This window comes from Silurus aristotelis (assembly GCF_946808225.1).
Source record: "Silurus aristotelis genome assembly, chromosome: 16".
NCBI classification, from domain to species: Eukaryota; Metazoa; Chordata; class Actinopteri; order Siluriformes; family Siluridae; genus Silurus; species Silurus aristotelis.
This window is the reverse complement of record NC_139589.1, coordinates 3096721-3118862: the sequence shown is the minus strand read 5'-3', so window position 1 is coordinate 3118862 and position 22142 is coordinate 3096721. Positions and strand designations below refer to the sequence as shown.

General features: G+C 38.2%; 2 protein-coding genes across 2 annotated transcripts in view; both read left to right on the top strand.

Moving 5' to 3' along the window:
• The window catches only part of slc13a5a (solute carrier family 13 member 5a), a 15057-nt gene extending 2211 nt beyond the window's left edge, over positions 1-12846 (top strand). The window contains exons 2-12 of the mRNA XM_083564597.1: positions 1026-1154; positions 1279-1415; positions 2475-2665; positions 2773-2953; positions 3037-3159; positions 3294-3506; positions 4821-4927; positions 5555-5676; positions 6863-7024; positions 11308-11445; positions 11543-12846. Of these exons, the coding sequence (XP_083420723.1) occupies positions 1026-1154; positions 1279-1415; positions 2475-2665; positions 2773-2953; positions 3037-3159; positions 3294-3506; positions 4821-4927; positions 5555-5676; positions 6863-7024; positions 11308-11445; positions 11543-11668 (1629 nt within the window). The 3' untranslated portion in view covers positions 11669-12846. The remainder of the gene's footprint in view (positions 1-1025; positions 1155-1278; positions 1416-2474; positions 2666-2772; positions 2954-3036; positions 3160-3293; positions 3507-4820; positions 4928-5554; positions 5677-6862; positions 7025-11307; positions 11446-11542) is intronic.
• Positions 12847-14850: 2004 nt separating this feature from the next.
• med31 (mediator complex subunit 31) lies at positions 14851-21418 on the top strand. Its single transcript, XM_083564660.1, has 4 exons — positions 14851-15012; positions 15184-15258; positions 20008-20104; positions 20655-21418. The coding sequence occupies exons 1-4, from the start codon at positions 15003-15005 to the stop codon at positions 20878-20880; spliced, it is 408 nt and encodes a 135-aa protein (XP_083420786.1). The 5' UTR covers positions 14851-15002; the 3' UTR covers positions 20881-21418.
• The last annotated feature ends 724 nt before the right edge of the window (positions 21419-22142 follow it).

Sequence of the window (22142 nt, the reverse complement as noted above, 5' to 3'; positions counted from 1 at the left end):
GTTCAGATACACTCTCCCAGTTTAAGTGCAGATTAAAAACATATCTTTTTAGCAAAGCCTACACATAACACACATCACACACATCACATCACAACCTTGTGCTCCAGAACATCTGATCACATGCACATTATCAACTTGTGCTGTTAATATCATGAACAGCAGCTACGCTAATTCCTCTCCACTGCTTCTCTTTCTCTCCCCATCCCGAGGCTTCCTGAGGTTTGGCCAGCTCCAGTCACGTCCCACCTCGTGAAGATTATGGACCTATGGATGATCATGGAGAAGTAGATGCCGAGTGTTTAAAGGCCCTGGCATGGAGAAGCTGATGCTGGATCTATGATGATCACAAATTGTTCTGTATTGTTGAAAGATTTATGACCAAACTTTTGATGTCACCCATATGAGGATGGGTTCCCCTTTGAGTCTGGTTCCTCTCAAGGTTTCTTCCTCATATCATCTAAGGGAGTTTTTCCTTGCCACTGTCGCCACGGCTGCTCATCAGGGACAAACGCACACCATTCACCTTCACTGTTGTTTTCTGTAAAGCTGCTTTGAGACAATGTCTGTTGTGAAAAGCGCTATACAAATAAACTTGACTTGACTTGACTTGATGGTGCCCTGGAGTGCACCCGTGTCCCACTGGTGTATTCCTGCATCACACCCAGCAGTCCTGAGACCCTGAACCACTGTGACACTGATTACACCAGAATTATCTTTTTTTACTCAGTGACAGCAGGATATTGATCTAAAAATTTGTTTATAAAATATGCTTAAAAAAATATGCTGATCTTTTATAATATTCTCACAAAGCTTAAAGTAAACCAGTCTTTTTTTTTTTTTAGTTTTAGCTACAAATAATAGGACTGTTATGTAACACTGAACTGAACAGTCTGTTACTATCTGCATGAGCTTTGTAACGAGAGAGCGTGAGAGAGAGAGAGAGAGAGAGAGAGAGATGCTTTACAGAGAGATCTTTTCTGTCTTTATCTTTACCTATTTTTCTTTATAATGTTTGGACTCTGCAGAAAGCAAGCTGTGCCTATGTTATCGGACTGATGGCAGTCTACTGGTGTACCGAGGTTCTGCCTTTGGCCGTTACTGCTCTCTTACCAGTCGTGCTCTTCCCTCTGTTCGGCATCATGGAGTCTAAAGATGTACGTTTATACACACAACCTTCATTTTCTTTTCAATGCAAGCGATTTTAGTGCATGTTCTTAACCATGCAAATGTGTACTGTACTGTATTGAAGTTCTGGTGATGTGTGTGTGTGTTTGTTAGGTTTGTATGCAGTACCTGAAGGATACGAACATGCTGTTTTTGGGTGGCCTGATGGTAGCCGTTGCTGTCGAACATTGGAATTTGCACAAACGCATCGCGCTGCGAGTTCTGCTCATTGTCGGGGTGCGGCCTGCCTTGTGAGTTACTTAGATCCTTACTTAATCCTCTAATACATGTCATTATAGAAAAACAGTGGTGGACAGTAACGAAGTAAATGCAATTCTTTACTGTACTTAAGTAGCTTTTTCACAAGTATTTCCATTTGGGGAGACTTTCACTTCACCACATTTAGGAGTCAAATATCTCAACTTTTACCCAACTACATTTTGCGAAATCAGTGGTTCCTTTTTTTTTTTTTTTATCTCTGAGTGGACTAGTGAAGCATGCAGCATACCACCAATCAGGGTCGAGCGCTCGATCTGTTTTGAATTTGAGTTGAACAGCAAGCAGAACATTTTTTAGAGGAATAAACGATGGAAGAAACACCTGACTCGAACTCGCCACAACACCCGTGGACTGATTTTTTTGAAGTAGTTGAAAAAACGGTTTTGGGCTCATGATCATTTTAGTGGATATCAGTGTTTGACTCATTAATATCATTCGATTAATAGGTCAGAGTCACATTAGAGTCTTTTCACATAAACTGAGATGATTAAGTAAAGTTTAAATTATAATAGTAACATCATATTATAGGCATAATAAATTGTTTACATTTATGTCATTTGGCAGACGCCCCTATCTAATTCGTACAATTAAAGTTGATCTAATTAATACAATTAAGCAGCTATGGGTTTAAGGGCCTTGCTCAGGGACCCGGGAGTGGCACCTTGGTGTGGCTGGGGTTTGAACTCATGACCTTCAGATCCAAAGTCTAATGCCTTTACCACTAAGCTACCACCTCCCCATAAATCATAGTACTGTGGATACTTAAGTGCATTTGATGGCGAATACTTTTGTACTTTTACTCAAGAGAAAGTTTCAAGGAAGCACTTTTACTGGAGTCACATTTCACTGAGCTGATCTCTACTTTCACTCAAGTACATGGTTTGCACGAAGATGATTTGATGTTTGTTTACGGCAAAAACAGTCTTATCTTTACTGCCGTTCACTTCTTTATCATCACGGTGATAAGGTAATGTAATGTAATAAAATGAGGTAATAATAATGTAATATTGACGTGAATACACGTTTTGCAGGTTGATGCTAGGTTTTATGGGTGTGACGGCATTCCTTTCCATGTGGATCAGTAACACAGCTACGACGGCAATGATGGTGCCCATAGTGCAGGCCGTGCTGAAGCAGCTTATGAACACGGCAGGAGAAGAGGAAGCTGGAGATCCGGCAGAACATGAGGGGAAACTGCCTGACAAACCGGCTGAAGTTTCGGGTGAGTATTTAGGGTATTTAGCAAATACGAAATCTCACCACTTTATTTACACTTCTTTCATGAAATCGTCACTTCTTTTTCATTTAATTGCATTGTGTTGTATGCAGTGCCGGTGAAAAGCTTCGGCATTTCTCCAGAGAACACAGCTGAAGCACATAGCGAAACCAAGGAGATGCTGAGGATGTCTAAAGGCATGATGCTGTGTGTGTGTTACGCTGCGAGCATTGGTGGAACTGCAACACTCACAGGCACCGGGCCTAACTTGGTGCTCACGGGACAAATAAGCGAGTAGGTCTTAAAACACTCAAGGTTAATAATTCCCATGATTCATAGTGACAAAAAAATCTAAAAGTCTCAGTGTCTCTTCTCAGGCTCTTCCCAGATAACCCAGATGTTGTGAACTTTGCCTCCTGGTTTGGGTTCGCCTTTCCTAACATGATTATTATGCTTTTGGCAGCCTGGTTGTGGTTGCAGCTTGTGTTTCTCGGCTTTAAGTAAGCATTACATTATTTATCGTAATAAACTTCAGTGCCATCTATCTTTATAAGCATGTTTTTTTTTGATAATATGGAACAATACTGATATGAATCCACTCTTTCTTTCTTTCTCTCTCCTTTTCTTGGTCTAGTCTCAAAAAAGCATGGGGCTTAGGCACTATCAAGACTGAAAAAGAGATCGCTGCGTATAATGTGATTCGTGAGGAGTATCGTAGCCTCGGCCCCATGTCCTTCGGGGAAATCAGTGTTATGATGCTCTTCTTCCTGCTAGTGGTGCTGTGGTTCTCACGCGACCCAGGATTCGTAAGCGGCTGGGCAACACATCTTTTTAACAGCGAAAAAGAGTATGGATCAGTTTTAAACATACACGACTCCACAATAATCCCTATTGTTGGTTTTTTTCTGAGTGTACTTAAATTATATAGATAAAAGTATTGAGACACCTGACTTTTCCAGCCTTACGTTCCAGCTAAACTGTAACCACAAATTTGAGTCACACAGTTTTATTGGATGTCTTTGGATTGTCTTTATCTTTGCCTGACCTCATCTATATTTAACATGATTAATTGGAACGCTGATTCCACCCCCAGACCTTCTCACCTCATCCAACTTATTAAATGACTTTTGCTAAAGCTCTAGTGAACATTTTTTTATAAGAGTGGAGGTTATTATAAGAGAAAATAGGGACTAAATGTGGAACTCGATGCTCAAAAAGCACATGGCAATCTTATGGTCAGGTGTCCACAAACTTTTGTCCATATAGTGTAAATTATTACAAAGACACAAATAGATATTTATGACAGATTTAACAGTTAATAGACTTTCAATAACAGCAGTACTATCAATTCTGTCATTTTTACTGAACCTTTCATAAAAAAAGAACACATTTTGAACAACAGATTCAGTAGGTACTGAAGCAAACAGGGAAAGTCCATCCTTATCTTTAATTGACGGTCAGCATGTAATGTTTACCTGCAAATGTTTTCTCGGATGTTTAGGCCCATAGGTTAGCAAACAGTGACGCAAGTGACACTCAGTGTAATGTCATCAAATGCACTTTGACTTGCCGAATAAAAATAAAAAAAATGATAATAAAATATATATACAATCTTGATTACCCATTAAAAAAATACAGATCAAAGTAGAAAACAGGAGAACATGTTTTCAGCGAAAAAAGCAAGATGAAAAACATGTTATCCCTCTGAAAAAACGTGCTTCTGAGTTTGGATGATAAAAAAAAGGGAAAAAAAAAAAAGAATGAACCTTTAGCCTAGTGCACCTGATGTGTATCCTTGTGATCAGTTGATGTTGGTTGCTCGTGAGGATTTGTGAATGAAGTTTCCAAGAGGATTCTCTCTGTAAATAGGGTTTGTGTACATAGTGGTGTAATGATCAATTATTCAGGTCACATGTCTGTAGCTTTTTTTACATTTCCAAGATAGTTTTTATGGTTATAAGTGGTCCACTATGGTATTTTACAATAAAATAGAATCTGGTTAAAATCTTGTTAGATTACTGAGGTAATTTCTAATAAAAAGTGACATTATTTTGATTGAAAAATAATACATAGCATGTAAAATATACCCTGGCTTAAGAACTGACACCTTCATCTAAATGTCTGATCTAAATGTCTAATGATCTAATCTTATTCTGACCAGGTACGTGACAGACGCCACAGTGGCAGTGTTTATAGCTGCTCTTCTCTTTGTGTTTCCTGCCAAACCCCCATCTCTGTTCTTCTGTAGGCCACAGAGCTTTGACACAGGTAAGGGTGAAAGTGACAGGAATGAGTGTTGGACTCTTGAGGGTTTTTTTTCTGCAATGTTCCAGAAGTTTCAAAATATTTCTGATTATTTCTCAGTTTACCTATTATCCTGGTGGATCTGGAGTCTATATTGGAAACAATGGTTGATAGAAGGGAGTGTATCCTGAATTGGATGCTAGTAATAACAGAAACTAACCTGCAGATTGGTCTTATATGATTGACTGATTATATTATATATTATCAAATAATAAGTAGTATTCATTGGAAATTTGCTGTGAAAGCAATCAATTTTTTACCACAATAGGTCGTATTATACCCACTGATAACATGAACAACATGCAATGAAAATATATGTAGTTAGTGTTGTAATGTAAATACAATAATTAAAAGTATATGCCATGCTAGAAGAAACACAATCCTGTCTAACTTTTTGGATGAAAATAGCAGAGTAGCAACAGCAAATCATTAGAAGCAACATACCAGCTCCAATTTAGTTGATATTTAATCCAATCTAGATTCATCAGACCCAAGTTCTTGAACCTGTAAACCACAGGCTACTTAAGGAAATGATCTGGAATCTCTACTCCAAAATACAGAAAACTGATTCTTGTCTGTGTTCTGTTGCAGTGCTCCAGTCCCCCAGTGAACCTCAGACGGCTTTGCTGACCTGGCAGGTAGTTCAGAAGAAGATGCCATGGAGCATAATACTGCTGCTCGGAGGAGGTTTTGCCCTGGCTAAGGGCAGCGAGGTAAAGAAATACAGACTATTGCACTGAGACTTAAATGTGTGCTGAGCCTTTACATATCTACATTTGAAGCTCTTGATAAAAACATACATACGAGGTGGTATCAAAAAGATTCTAGACTATCTCTGTTTACAATCTTACAGTATCACCGTCAAAATATTCCTCTCGCACAGTAATACAGCGCTCCCAGCATTCCTGCAAAAATATGTTCTAGAGGTCTTCTTTACGAAGTGTGCCAAGCACCTTCTGCAATTCGCCCTGGATCTCTCCGCAATGGTATCAAAACAGCGAGCTGGATCTTCATTTTCAGGAAGAGGGGGAAGTCCACAGGAGCCAGATCTGGCGAGTAGGGTGGGTGCGGAAGTGCGATCACTTGGCTTGTTCTCCAACAATCATCATGCACAAGTTGCCGAACGGTAGAGACATGTTCAGGGTTTAAGCTCGTCGAAGGTCTACTGATCTCTCACCGTTTTCCAGTGATATTCCTCCGCTCTTAAAGCACGAACGCCACTCAAAACACGTCGAACGATTAACTGTATGTCAAACATCTTTGTGGCATATTTGTCCATTTTCACGCTAAATTTCACCTTCGCTATTCGTTCTATATTGCTGTCCATGATAAAATCGCAGACGTTGTAACGCACATGGTCAGAATTGCACCGGTTGGGACCATTTGTCTCAATTCTTTTTGACACCACCATCAAAATAACATTAGGATGTATCCATATGTATTCGGGTATGTCGGAGAACTGATGTCAGGTCAGACAGATAGATAGAGAGCACACCTAAAAGCTGTATGATAAGGCTTTTCTGCAGAGTGTACAGTATCTGTTGTAATGATGAAATAAACAGGTGTAGTTGTAAAAGTATGTGATCATCACAAGAACCTTACCAAGACAGAGAAAGCTGCTTAGAGATATAATGTCAAATTGGACATGCATTGAATGGATAGAATGGCACATTAACAGCAATGCCTGCAGCTATGCCTTGGTTTGGTATAAACATAAAAAAAATCAATTATGCTGTTAATTCTGATTCTGCTGATTATGTGTAGTGCATATGGAGTATACCAGTAGCAGAAATTTTAGTTGTGTGTGTATTACATTATGTATGAAGAGTCAATAGTTACGTCTAGTCCACAGTTTGTGCATCTGTTTTTACTCTTGTCTGAATTTCTCCACACCTAAAGGACTCCGGCTTATCCGCATGGCTTGGGGAACAGATGGCTCCACTACAGACCATCCCTCCTTGGGCCATTTCTATTATCGTGTGCCTCATGATAGCAACCTTCACAGAATGCACCAGCAACGTCGCCACTGCCACCCTGTTTCTTCCCATCCTGGCCTCTCTGGTACAGATCCTTTCTTTCACTCGTACATGCATATATAACCGAAACCAAACATAACAGCTTTCATTCAGGGGTTATTCATTTGAACGGATCATTTGAGCATAATCATCAGGTCCCCTGGTGGTCTAGAGGTTAAGATGCAGCGCTCTCACCGCTGCGACCCGGGTTCGATCCCCGGTCAGGGAACCATCCCCAGCCACTCTCAGTGCCGGTCCCAAGCCCGGATAAATTGGGGAGGGTTGCGTTAGGAAGGGCATCCAGCTTAAAACGTGCCAAATCAAACGTGCGGAGGATCCGCTGTGGCGACCCCTAACGGGAGAAGCCGAAAGAAAGTATTTGAGCATAATCATCATCAGCATTTTTGTACAGCCCTTGTCAAAAGGGTGGAAACACAGAGTCACAGAGAGACCGAGATGAGTTTTCTTTTGTTTCTATGCAACAAGAAATACTTTCCTTTGACCAAACAAATATATAAATGATAAGATGTTCTATTTTATCTTTAGTGAAATATCCTCCTTTAGTATGACTAACAGATTTACACACTCTTAGCATCCAGACAGTTTGTTTTTCTAAAGCACTATTTGGAAAGTTCCTCGGAATTTCACACTTTCAATTCAATAGGATTTAGGTGTGGTGACTGGGTTGCTTCAAAACAGCCCCAAACCATTTAAGCTTCCACCTCCATGTGTGAAATCAGCGTTATGATGCTCTTCTTCCTGCTAGTGGTGCTGTGGTTCTCACGCGACCCAGAATTCATAAGCGGCTGGGCAACACATCTTTTCAACAGCGAAAGAGAGTATAGATCAGTTTTGAACATAAACGACTCCACAATAATCCCTGTTGTGGGCTTTTTTCTGAGTGTACTTAAATTATATAGACAAAAGTATTGGGACACCTGACTTTTCCAGCCTTATGTTCCAGCTAAACTGTAACCACAAATTTGAGTCACACAGTTTTATTAGATGTCTTTGCATTGTCTTTATCTTTGCCTGACCTCATCTATATTTAGCATGATTAATTGGAACGCTGATTCCACCCCCAGACCTTCTCACCTCATCCAACTTATTAAATGACTTTTGCTAAAGCTCTTGTGAACATTTTTTTATAAGAGTGGAGGTTAATATAAGAGAAAATAGGGACTAAATGTGGAACTCGATGCTCAAAAAGCACATGGCAATCTTATGGTCAGGTGTCCACAAACTTTTGTCCATATAGTGTAAATTATTACAAAGACACAAATAGATATTTATGACAGATTTAACAGTTAATAGACTTTCAATAACAGCAGTACTATTAATTCTGTCATTTTTACTGAACCTTTCATTAAAAAAAAGAACACATTTGAACAACAGATTCAGTAGGTACTGAAGCAAACAGGGAAAGTCCATCCTTATCTTTAATTGACGGTCAGCCTGTAATGTTTATCTGCAAATGTTTTCTCGGATGTTTAGGCCCATAGGTTAGCAAACAGTGACGCAAGTGACACTCAGTGTAATGTCATCAAATGCACTTTGAATTAAAAAATAAATAAATAAATAAATAAAAAAAATATATATAAAATCTTGATTACCCATTAAAAAATACAGATCAAAGTAGAAAACTGGAGAACATGTTTCCACTCGTACATGCATATATAACCGAAACCAAACATGACAGCTTTCATTCAGGGATTAATCATTTGAACGGATCATTTGAGCATAATCATAATCAGCATTTCTGTACAGTCCCTGTCAAAAGGTTGGAAACACCAAATCACAGAGAGACCGAGATTTTTTTTATTTTTTTTTTTCGTTTCTATGCAACAAGAAATAGTTTCCTTTGACCAAACAAATATATAAATGATAAGATGTTCTATTTTATTTTTATTGAAAAATCCTCCTTTAGCTTTACTAACAGCTTTACACACTCTTGGCATCCAGACAGTTTGTTTTTCCAAACATTCAGCTGAAAAACTATGCCATGCCTCTTGTAAAACCCTAAATCACTATTTGGAAAGTTCTTTAGAATTTCACATTGTTTTGAATGGGTTGCTCCAAAACAGCACCAAACCATTTAAGCTTCCACCTTCATGTGTGACTGTGGGGGTGAGGCAGTCTGATCACATCTTCTATCCTGTTCTCCATCTTGCACAAGTTCTTTTGTTATAGACAAAAATGTCACCTTTGGACTCACCAGTACTTTCTTCCACCCATTTAGTGTCCAATTTTTGTGGGTTTTTACCTTAAAGCAAGTTTGTTGCAAATAAACTAAAGGAACATGCGTTTTTCAAAAACCTAAGATGGCTCAAACGCTCTGTGTATTTAGGCTGATAAAATTCTCTTTTTTTTTTGCTGTCAAAGCATTTTTGCTAATGTTTTTTCTATAGTTAGAATTTGCTGAGTATGAGTAACATTTGCCTGTAAAAACGATTCTTTTTTAAAACAGGTTTCAACACGTTTCGCTGTTTAAAACCAGTTGTGAATAGAAATTGATTCCCAGAATATACTAATACTTTTTAGAGCAGCCAAACAAATGAAAAGGTTTTATTGTTTAAGATTTTCTCAGATAGCTGATTTTCTGTAGTGATGCTTATCAAACGATAGCAAAAGTAACCATTTAGCTAGCTAGGCTGTGATAACACTAACTTGCTCCCAATCATTGGCTAGTTTGTCTAATTTCACTAGAACATGAGGGTAACCAATGTGTAACCACGTAACAGCTCGTAACTTCTGTTCTGAATAGCACTATATGGACAAAAGTTTGCGGGAACCTAATCAAGATTTGTATGTGCTTTTTGAGTATCCCATTCCACATGTAATCCCTTTTTGCTGTTATAATGATCTTCACTCCTCTGGGTGTTCAAAGGTGTTCAGTAGGGTTGAGGTCAGAGCTCACATAAGATCTTACACTCTGACTGAAGTAGTCCATAGTTGAAATGAAGGGGAAATGTCACGCTACCATATCCGAAAACGTCCTATACACTTGTGTGTCCCAAAAAACAAAACCAGTTTGGTGAAGAACCACATATGGTTGGAAATTCAGGTGTCCCAATACTTTTCTCAATGCAGTGTAGAAAATACAGTATAATATATAGTATAAGATTCAGACTCAAATCCTTTAGTTTGCTTCCAAGATCCTTGTGCATGGTGTTTACTTTAGTAATTCAGTAATTCAGTAAATCAGTTGTCATGATTGCTGCTGGGTCTCTTCTTCTGCATGTTTGATATTTTCCAGTGAATGAAGTAAGAATGAAACAGGTATATCATGCATTTCAATGCTGACAGCAACACTGCAAAAAGGTCTGCGTGAATCCAGATTCAAAGTTAGTTGTGTGAGTCATAAAAAGAACCTGCTCAGCTTTGCCTCTCTGAGCCTCCTCCCCCCTCCCAGGGTCCTTCATCTTTCCTCCCTGCCATTGTAAAGCTTCTGGCACACACTGCTATGTCTTGATGAATGTAGACCACTGTGAGGGGAGCTTCTGAATAGGGAGATTTGAGTGAGGCGAGAGCTTGTATAGTTCACAAGGCATAGCTATGAAAATGCCATTATCAGCGAGAGACGGTGCATTGAATCTAATCGAAGTTTGACACAAGCCAACAAGTGGACTCAAACTCAGCTCCGTTTTGAGTTTCTCACTCCATGTCACATGGAGGTTTCAGCAGCCAGCTTCTCCCTTTCCTGGCACTTTTGTGTATTGTCCTTTGTACTAGTTCTGTTCTGAATGCAAGTTTGTATTTCAGTGTGGCCTTTTTTACACCAAATTAGACTTGTTTCAAAAGCTCTGTGGAAGAAGGAAGGACAGAAGATAATGGAAATGGTTATTGTACATCAGAAATGTGTGCACACCACCGTGACCTTGTTTTACATACATCAGCTAAGAAAAATAAAGAAAAGTTATGTTTGTAAAATGTTTCGGTAGTTAAATTTGTTTGTGGTTTTTGAGATGTACGTGGGCTGTACCAATACCTGGCAACCCTGGTAGTAACATTAGCTCATCTGTATGTGCTTTACACACAGGAAATAGGGTTGTTGTACTGGAAACATCTAAAACCACACAATTTATGTTGTCAAAAATCTCAAAGCTTCTCAATTAAGGAAAGGAAACTTTCACTAAAATGGTACCTATAGCATAGGTGAGGTGAATTTAACATTTCTTACCAAATAATAAAAAAAAAAAAAACTTGTTGCCTAATCGAGCTAATTGAATTGCAGGAAACATACAAAGTGTCAGACATATTTGTTACATCCATAGAGAATGTTTTCGACATGGTACCTTGTACTAACTGATTCTTGTGTTTCTATGCCAGTCCCAGTCCATAGGCATAAACCCGCTGTATGTCATGATCCCCTGCACCCTCAGTGCTTCGTTCGCCTTCATGCTTCCAGTTGCAACTCCTCCGAACGCCATTGTTTTCTCTTACGGTTATCTCAAAGTGTCAGACATGGTGAGTTTCATTTTCCAATAATTTTCCCTTGAATACAATCCTTCTATGAATATGAATGCAGTCATTGCATGTTTATAACACAATGTTTGCTCTTCAGGCCAGAACAGGGATTGTCATGAACATCATTGGGATCCTGTCCATTACCCTGGCGATCAACAGCTGGGGCAGAGTCATGTTCAGTTTAGACTCATTCCCCAGTTGGGCGAACACCACAGCAGTTTGATTGAATTGTCTCCAATCAAACAGGCGAAATATATCACATGTATCACCTTCGACCATTTAATCCATACATTGTACTGAGAAGTTGAGGGTGACACCAATATCACAGCAATGACCGGATCCTTCCAGATTCCTCAGGCACTTATACTGTGACACAATGTCACATGTGGTTCGTCAAAACTCCTGTAATATACGAATTGGTGTACAGCAGAAGCAGAAATAAATGTAGAGTTTGTTTATTTTATAAATCCTAACAAAGATGTCTATGTCTATAATCATTTTTTTCATAAAAAACTTCTAAAAAAGGATTTTATGTATCTGTATACATGTAAAGGGTATTCATTATAAGTGTTGCGTAGAATCACACCTTAGCAAGTGATCGAGTCACATTTATCGAGTATTTCCGTTTTATAAGGTTACAACAAAACCAACATGTGATTCTTTATCTTATTTCTAGACATTCTTATCAATTTAAAGCTTTTAAAGACTCCATAGTCTTTAATAGAATTGGTGGATTTAATAGAATTTTATTGAATTCCATTTTTATTCCTAAAATACTTTTAATGGTGGACAGTTTGATTCAAGATCAATCTATATATATTTTAATGAATAAATTAATACCTAAAAATAGATCTCTAATAAGGAGGCGAGTCTCAGGGTCAGTGTGAGAATATACCTCGAGAGAAACCAGGAAGCAACATTTTACTTCTCGAAGGAAAATAAATTAAGGAATCTAAATTACAAATTTAAGGGCATTAATAATGTTGCAGAATAGTTATAATTACAATTATAATTGCATTAATTTTTACATGATTTATTATATTAATAATTTAATTACTGATGATGATGATGATGATGATAATTACTCCTTACACATCATGAAATTATACCAACCAATTATACCTACAATCGCCAATATTTAAGATATTTTTTACTTGCTGGGACATTCCTTTTTTTGCACTGGCACAGTATTTGATTGTTTGTAGTAAAGGTGTATTCAATCTAAAAAACGTTTTTATGACACTGAAGGTAATTGCATGTAACTATGAATGTATATGTCCTTGTTTTATTGTTCATGCAAGCACTTATATTGACTCATAGAACCAGTACAGTCACAAAATGTATAACAGTGTTTCCACTGCCATTTTGTATATCCTGTTTTAATAAAAAAAGACTTTAGTATTCTCTTAGTAGTTTATACCCCTCTGACTTATTTATCTGGAAAGACCAAGAAGCTACAACATTTACACCTTTTACTTATTTACACATAACAGGGTCAGAATGTCAACACAAAATGTATTGCATTGAATATAGTATATATTTTTTATATATGTTGTTTTAAATAGTGGTGATCAATTTCAGACCTCTTATACACCTGTCATGAAAATGAGTTATTAAATGAATATTACATGCAAATGACTAATAGATATGTAAATGGTTAAAACACAATGCTACACACTGATTGTGGTTTTATTAGCACTAAAAAAAAAACAATATTTAGAGGACAATAGTAACACTGTGAAAATGATTTTCATTACAGCAGGGGGCGGTATGATCATACGTCCTCATTAATTGTTAAGAAGTTTAAATTTTTTATTGGTTTTATATATACGTAAAATATATAATCATATGAAAGAATATATAATTTATATAATAAATAAAAATATATATTTTTGCAGAATATAAGTGCAATCTAGATGCAATATAATGTAGTAGAAACATTTCTATGTGTGTTCTTAAAATAAAAAATAAAGTCAAGTGTAAAGTGTAAATTAGATCAGTAGTATATAATAATATAATAATGACTGTGCATGTGCATCTCCATAACTAAGGCCGATGCATTTCGCATATGAAGCAGCTAACGATATGATATAATTCCTCCGATCTGATTTCAATTTGATTCAACGCAATACGATGCAATGGAAATAATATGATGCTATGCAATTTAATATGGTACAGATAGCTCACTTTTATTTCTTTGGTTCAGACAGACAGCAAATCATACATTTAATTAAGTGCCTTCTGACTTCTAATGCATCAGAATTAGAATCAGAATCAGGTTTATTGGCCAAGTATGTTGACACACACAAGTAATTTGGTTCCAGCTGTAATGACATGCATGGCCTTTTCACAAACAAGACAAAGATAAAATAAAACCAGACGTTCTTTTCCTGTCCTGTCTCCAGAAAGATGCAGCTCTACCTCTGCCATGTTTATCTGTATTCTATGTGACTCTTAGGACACGCCTCGGTCTACATAGTGTTGTGATACGTCACAGTGGTGCTGAGAGAAGCTGCTTGAGAAAAATTTTAGCGGCAAGAAATCAATCTACATATCAAATATTGGTCACAAATTATTGGTTACTTTTTAAATAATAAAATATAATTCAATATAATTTTATATATTATATTACATATATCATTTTATAAATAAATCATTTTTTTACCAATGCAAATATGTTAAAAATGATGCCTCGTGATACGAATGCCACTTCGATAAATCGATGTATCACATCATTAACTTTTATGCCCACGCACCAATGCGAATTAGTGAATCTTACCATCTCTACTGTTCACTATGGATTGTTAATGTCTGCAACACAACTATGGCAAAGCTTATAATTTAGGATGTGGTAATCTGAGTGAAGATTGCATGTTAAAGCCTCTAAGAATCATACATGATGTTCTTTAAAGTATGTGTTTAATTATAATCTACACTATATGGTCGAAGGTATGTTCCCAAAGTAGGCCACACAGTAGGTCAAAGTCACCACAAAAGAGTCATCACACGATTGTCTTTGGATTCTGTAGCATTACAATTTCCTTAACTGGAACTAAGAGGCCCCAAAACTTTCCAGCATGACAGTACCCTTGTGCACAAACCCAGGCCAGTGAGCATAATGATTTGGCAAGTTTGTTAGGGAAGAGCTGAAGAATTTTTCACAGAGCCCTGATCTCAAGTAGAAAACCTTCCATTTAGAATGGAGAATGGAGCTTATTGTAACAGTAAAGAGGGAATTAATCTGGAATGAGATGCTCTACAGCTACACGTGGAGGTAAATAGGTATGAATCTATACTTTTGCAGCGTTCAAGCAACGAGAAACTGTTAAGCTGCGTGGTTGAATTGTCTTCTATTGCCCTCCATCAGCAAACTGTCGTAAAACCAAAGGGAAAAAAAACGCTTTACGGTCTTGTGATGTACGTCAGTGAAAACAGCTTGGCGACAAATATGGCGCTGGTGGAGACAATACTGTAATGCTAGGAGACTAAATGAGCAAAATAAAAAACTCAGTTTTAGTGACATTCTTGATTTCTAGTTGTGTTTGATAGCAGGCGTCATGGAAACAGGTTTGTACGGGAAACAGGAAATAGGAAAGTTGTCTGTTGTGTTCCCGAGAGGGTCTAGCTAACCAGCTAAGCTAACATCTTTCTGTTTGAAATGGGAATGCTATAAAATGACTCATTGTTAATATAAATTTTAATAATATAACTTCCCTTGATTCGTGTTTGTTCATACAGAGGAGCAGGCGAGAACTCGTTTCCAGTCGGAACTGGAGTTTGTTCAGTGTCTGGCGAACCCCAATTATCTGAACTGTAAGTGCATCTTTGTATTTTCACGATCTACATGATCTTGACTATCAGTTTTATATTTCTAAACAATATCATAAATAGTCTTTAATACTAGCAGCGATGATGATGATGTGTGTGAAGAACCGTAGTATGAACATTTGGACAGCTTGTAAACCAGCCTGTGTGTATATATTCACTATTTATTCAATCCTATTTGTATATAAAACTCGTATAGGAATTTCCAGCTTGTCATAGACACAAGTGTTATTGTATGCATTTGTGGCTTCTACGAATATATATATATATATATATATATATATATATATTTACCTGCACCTTTTTTAGGAAAACCCTTTGCATGTGCATTTTCATGTGCATTTCATGTCAAGTCAGAAAGCTTTTAATGTCATTTCAACCATATATAGCTGACCCATTACATAGTGAAATGAAACAACGTTCCTCCTGAACCCTGGTGCTGCATACAACAACAATCACAGAGAACAGAAAACACAGGGCTCAGGATTTGTAAGTGTCCTCGCCACATAAATTGCATATGTGCAACCTGGTGCAAACAGTGCAAAGACAACGCAAGACAAATACACAAAACACAATATACAAAATAAAAAAGAGCTCCGCCAGGAAACCTGTTGTAAAGAGACGTAGAGTGAACAGTAAAATGCACAAGCATTTGTGCATGCATTTACGACTTCAACATGTATATACTGACATGCCACTTTATTAGGAACACCCCTGCGTGTGCATCATTATGTGGCAGCCTAGCAATGCATACAGTTAAACAGGTTTTGTCCAATCTTTCAAAAAAAATGGTGATATTCTTTTATGAAAAAGGATAAGGATACTCATGATCAGCCCAGCCTGGAGAACTTTTTATCGCACAATAGTATCCAGAGTGGGACAAACGAAAAGGTAATGCAGTTTGTATGGTAGTCACACAGTCTGGTTTACAAGCTGCCTTAAGGTTTACACTTAGGTTGCTCACATCATCATTATCGTCGCTGCTAGTTTAAAATACCATTTTATTATATTCAGAAATATAAAACTCAGAATCATGTATATTGTAGAGCAGCATTCCCCAAACTATCCCCTAAACTAACAATTATCACCACCACCACCGGGATTAAACGGATAAAAAAAAAAAAAAAAGAATTAAATAAGCTGTTTTGCTTATTATTACTACCTAGATACACTAATTCAAGGTATTTGTGTATAAAAGTGTACTTAAATAAATGAGATTTTTTTTTTTTTTACATTTTCTTGATTATTTATTATGGCTTTATTATGGCTGTTTTTTGCTGAGGGCTTGAGGGGCTTCTTTTTTGAACAAATTCACTCATGCCCTGTCGTTTCTTTCTGTAAAAAACAAAACAAAGAAACAACAACAAAAAAAAAAAAAAGCGTTTGAGTATGCATGGTGTAAATTGTGTAAATCAATATTTGTATTGTTTTTAAAGATGATTGCAGATGGCAAGTTGACACCCCCTGCTTTAAAAAATACACAGACATTTTATTTAGTTGGGAAGATATAAGCATCAAACATCGAAAAAGAGCTTTTGACGGAAACGGAGAAACGCAGCAAGTTAACAGGCATAAACATATAACAAGCCCGGATAAATGGTAAGGGTTGCGTTAGGAAGGGCATCCAGCGTAAAAACGTGCCAACTCAAACATGCGGATGATCCGCTGTGGCGACCCCTAATGGGAGAAGCCGAAAGAAAGTTTAATTATTACATATACAGTGAGGAAAATAAGTATTTGAACACCCTGCTATTTTGCAAGTTCTCCCACTTAGAAATCATGGAGGGGTCTGAAATTGTCATCGTAGGTGCATGTCCACTGTGAGAGACATAATCTAAAAAAAAATATTTTTTTAACTATTTATTTGTATGATACAGCTGCAAATAAGTATTTGAACACCTGAGAATGTCAATGTTAATATTTGGTACAGTAGCCTTTGTTTGCAATTACAGACGTCAAACGTTTCCTGTAGTTTTTCACCAGGTTTGCACACACTGCAGGAGGGATTTTGGCCCACTCCTCCACACAGATCTTCTCTAGATCAGTCAGGTTTCTGGCCGTCGCTGAGAAACACGGAGTTTAAGCTCCCTCCAAAGATTTTTTTATTGGGTTTAGGTCTGGAGACTGGCTAGGCCATGCCAGAACCTTGATATGCTTCTTACAGAGCCACCCCTTGGTTATCCTGGCTGTGTGCTTCGGGTCATTGTCATGTTGGCAGACCCAGCCTCGACCCATCTTCAATGCTCTAACTGAGGGAAGGAGGTTGTTCCCCAAAATCTCGCAATACATGGCCCCGGTCATCCTCTCCTTAATACAGTGCAGTCACCCTGTCCCATGTGCAGAAAAACACCCCCAAAGCATGATGCTACCACCCCCATGCTTCACAGTAGGGATGGTGTTCTTGGGATGGTACTCATCATTCTTCTTCCTCCAAACACGTTTAGTGGAATTATGACCCTAAAGTTCTATTTTGGTCTCATCTGACCACATGACTTTCTCCCATGACTCCTCTGGATCATCCAAATGGTCATTGGCAAACTTAAGACATGCCTGGACATGTCCTGGTTTAAGCAGGGGAACCTTCCGTGCCATGCATGATTTCAAACCATGACGTCTTAGTGTATTACCAACAGTAACCTTGGAAACGGTGGTCCCATCTCCTTTCAGGTCATTGACCAGCTCCTCCCATGTAGTTCTGGGCTGATTTCTCACCTTCCTTAGGATCATTGAGACCCCACGAGCTGAGATCTTGCATGGAGCCCCAGTCCGAGGGAGATTGACAGTCATGTTTAGCTTCTTCCATTTTCTAATAATTGCTCCAACAGTGGACCTTTTTTAACCAAGCTGCTTGGCAATTTCCCCGTAGCCCTTTCCAGCCTTGTGGAGGTGTACAATTTTGTCTCTAGTGTCTTTGGACAGCTCTTTGGTCTTGGCCATGTTAGTAGTTGGATTCTTACTGATTGTATGGGGTGGACAGGTGTCTTTATGCAGCTAACGACCTCAAACAGGTGCATCTAATTTGGGATAATAAATGTAGTGTAGGTGGACATTTTAAAGGCAGACTAACAGGTCTTTGAGGGTCAGAATTCTAGCTGATAGACAGTTGTTTAAATACTTATTTGCAGCTGTATCATACAAATAAATAGTTTAAAAATCATATATTGTGATTTCTGGATTTTTTTTTTTTTAGATTATGTCTCTCACGGTGGACATGCACCTACGATAACAATTTCAGACCCCTCCATGATTTCTAAGTGGGAAACCTTGCAAAATAGCAGCGTGTTCAAATACTTATTTTCCTCACTGTATAATGAAAATGTTATTCAATTTCCCATAATGCAGATTGTGTCAGTCAATAGAATGGAAATGAAATAAACATAAGTTTTTATTCTTTCTGGTACCCAATAACCAATAAACCATGGCCCCAGTACCAGTCTGGTTGTTTGGACCAACTGGTTTTGATAACCACTAGTTAGTACCACAGTGAACATTACAAAATGCATCACACTGCAGACCTCGAGGCAGCTGGAGCACAGACACAAAACACCATGTAGGGTGTCATTCCTGTCAGCCAGGAACAGGAATCTGGGGCTATACGAAAAAGAAGGTTGGGAAAAATGTTGATTTTTGCTGACGTATACTGAGCCTTTTAATAGATCGGAAGTCAGGCCGTGACATATCAAATGACTCCTCCTATTTTTAATTACACACAAGCATTTAACTTTTCTCACAGCCAAGAGATACATGACAGTTAGTATCATGGATCTGAGTCTAGGCTATAACAACCAGTTCGATTCAGTCGTGGAGAGTTTTTGCAGAATCTTTTTACTGTTGCAAAAAATCAGCCAGAGTTCGTTCTCTCAGTTTGTTGTCAGTGTGCAGGATACAGCACCCCCAGAAAGAGGGTTATGGCCCATGCTCAAGAGCCCAACAGTGAAAGAGTTTGTGGTGCTGGGGCTCGAACCCCCAACCCTCTGATCAGTAATTCCAAGCCGTAACCATTGAGTTACCGCTTCACGTGTAATGTTGTGCGTGGGACACTTCAGATCCCAAAAAGCATTTGGATAAAACATACGATGAGAATCTAAAGTTCAAAATGATGTCAAGTTTATTTCTATAGCGCTTTTCACAACAGACATGATACGTCTTCAATCTGAGCCCCGAACACTGTCAGGAAGACTATTCCAAAGTTTAGGAGCTAAATGTGGAAATGTTCTACCACCTTTAGTGGACTTTGCTATTCTAGGAACTACTAGAAGTCCAGAGTTTTGAGATCTCAGGAAGCGTGACGGATTGTAGCGTGTTAGAAGACTGGAGAGATACATGGAGATAAACCATTTAGTGTTTTGTAAGTGAGAAGCAGTAGTTTGTAGTTGATTCGAAACTTAATGGTAGCCAGTGTAGGGATGAGAAGATTGGGGTTATATGGTAATATTTTCTCGACCTTGTGAGAACTCTGGCTGCCGCATTCTGGACTTACTGTAGCTTGTTTATTAATGATGCAGGACATCCACCTAGTAATGCATTACAATAGTCCAGTCTGGAGGTCATGAACACATGGACGAGCTTCTCTGCATCAGATATAGATAACGTTTCTTAGCTTAGCAATATTTCTAAGGTGGAAGGTGTAACATGGTTGATATGATTTTTGAAAGACAAGTTGCTCTCTAAAATAATAACTCCTTTTTATAAGATTTTTACCGCTGAATGAAAAGACTGACTGTCTTCTCCTTGCAGTTCTGGCTCAGAGGGGCTTCTTGCGCGAAAAACCTTTTGTGAATTACCTGAAGTATTTGCTTTACTGGAAAGAACCGGAATACGCCAAATTCCTGAAGTAAGTTTTATATTAATAGGGTTGCAAAGGGGCGGAAGAATTCCGGTAAATTCCCAGAAACTTTCCCAGAGAACTTCATTTGGGGTATTTTTTTTTTTTATATTCCAAGTTGGAAACTTACCAGGAACTTATGGGAATTTATAAAACATTTCGGGAAATGTATATAAACTGTACCATATGCAAACATAAATATAAAAATTTTGTTTGGTCATAAGCAGGATTCGAGAGATGATGTGTGTTATGTGATGGAGGAATGCACAGTGCATGTAGGGGGCGTGGCCTAAGTGGCCCCGCAGTAGGTGTGCTGAATGTGCATGAAGATGATCCTGCACATTTTTTTTTTCCAACTACATTTAAGTTCCCTGCTTTAGGTTAATTTATTTATAAATTCCTATAAATTCCTGTTAACTCCCGTGGAAAGTTTCCAGTCTTGGAAAAACTCCCCCTTTTGCAACCCTACATACTAACCACTTATCTTAAATCCGTATACAGTCAAAAGTGCAAATCAGTGTGAAAGCGATCTCAGTGTGCTGGATCTAACCCCGAACAGATATCCTCATTGCCTGCACATGTTGGAGCTGCTGCAGTATGAGCATTTCCGCAAGGAGCTGGTGAATGCCCAGTGTGCCAAGTTCATCGACGAGCAGCAGATCCTGCACTGGCAGCATTACTCCCGCAAGCGTACACGCCTTCAGCAGGCTCTCGCCGAGCAGCAACAGCAGCAGCACCAGCAGCAGCCTCCGACCGCCTCGCATGGCAACGCCGCCTCGAAATGAACCCAGACGGATCTTCATCAGCTAGTGTAAATATTGTATAATTGTATGTATTGTATTTCTTTTCCTGTGCGATGACACCGAGACACCGAGTCACTGGTCTACAGCGACAACAGGTTTGTGATTAAAGAATATCAGAGTGTAATACAACCTGAATTTGACACCATGACAATGAAAAGTTAAAAGATTATGCATTAAACCTTTAGTTTAGATTAAAGAAACATTTTCCAGTGTTTGGGGTGTTCATGCATGTCTGCAAACGTCAGCAGTTCTGGTAAACCTATTAAATATATAAGCCAGTCCTGGTGAATTTTCTTTTCTTGCCTTTTTTTATTTTATTTTTTATTTTTTTACTTTTACAGATGTTGTCTCTTAAATGACTGATGCATGATGATCTGTTAACAAGCAGGAAAGCATGGAAAAGCAAATGAAAATACACCCTGCATTGTATCTGCACTGCAGCTGCTCAATACCATGCCTTTATTTTCAGGCGTCATCAACTTTCTATTACTTGTTACACAAAATAAAGACTTTCGTACGACGTTTTTGTTTTAATCTTGGGTCCTTTTTATGGTCATTTCAGTAAGGAAATCAATTATTAGCTGAAAAAAAGGTGATGAAATTTGACTTCACAACCCTGTAATGAACATGCTGAGGATCCATCATGACCCTGACCAGGATTAAGTTTTTACTGACTGTGCCGGAGCAAGTCATGCAGCAACTTTTTGGTTAAAACGATTTTCAGTACAGCATGCAAAAATGATGCCAAGGTAGTCAGTGCTTAAAAGAACGGAATGACATGATGCCAGAGGGATTTTAACTACAATCCTGAAAAGTCAAGTTTATGTCTATAGCGCTTTTCACAACAGACATTGTCTCAAAGCAGCTTTACAGAAATTAACAGTTAAAGTGAATGGTGTGTGTTTTTCCCCTGATGAGCAGCCGTGGTGACTGTGGCAAGGAAAAACTCCATTAGATGTTATGAGGAAGAAACCTTGAGAGGAACCAGACTCAAAAGGGGAACCCATCCTCATTTGGGTGACATCAAGAGTTTGATCATAAATCTTTAACTAACATGAGTACTGGAGTGTAAGATTATGAGTAATGATCTTTCTACAGTCATTTGTGGTTATAAAACTAGGAGCTACTGAGCAACTCATAAAATAGCTCAACATTTGCGATCATCACAGATCTAACACCAGCTTCTCCAGAGCCTTCAAACACTTAAAGAGCTCTAAACTCCACATGAGGTGGGATCCAATTGG

What these genes read in the sequence shown, in the direction of transcription:
- med31 (XM_083564660.1), top strand. An exon ending in GAACCCCAATTATCTGAACT is followed by an intron (nt 15,259 to 20,007) that starts GTAAGTGCATCT and finishes TTCTCCTTGCAG; the next exon opens with TTCTGGCTCAGAGGGGCTTC. An exon ending in GAATACGCCAAATTCCTGAA is followed by an intron (nt 20,105 to 20,654) that starts GTAAGTTTTATA and finishes AACCCCGAACAG; the next exon opens with ATATCCTCATTGCCTGCACA.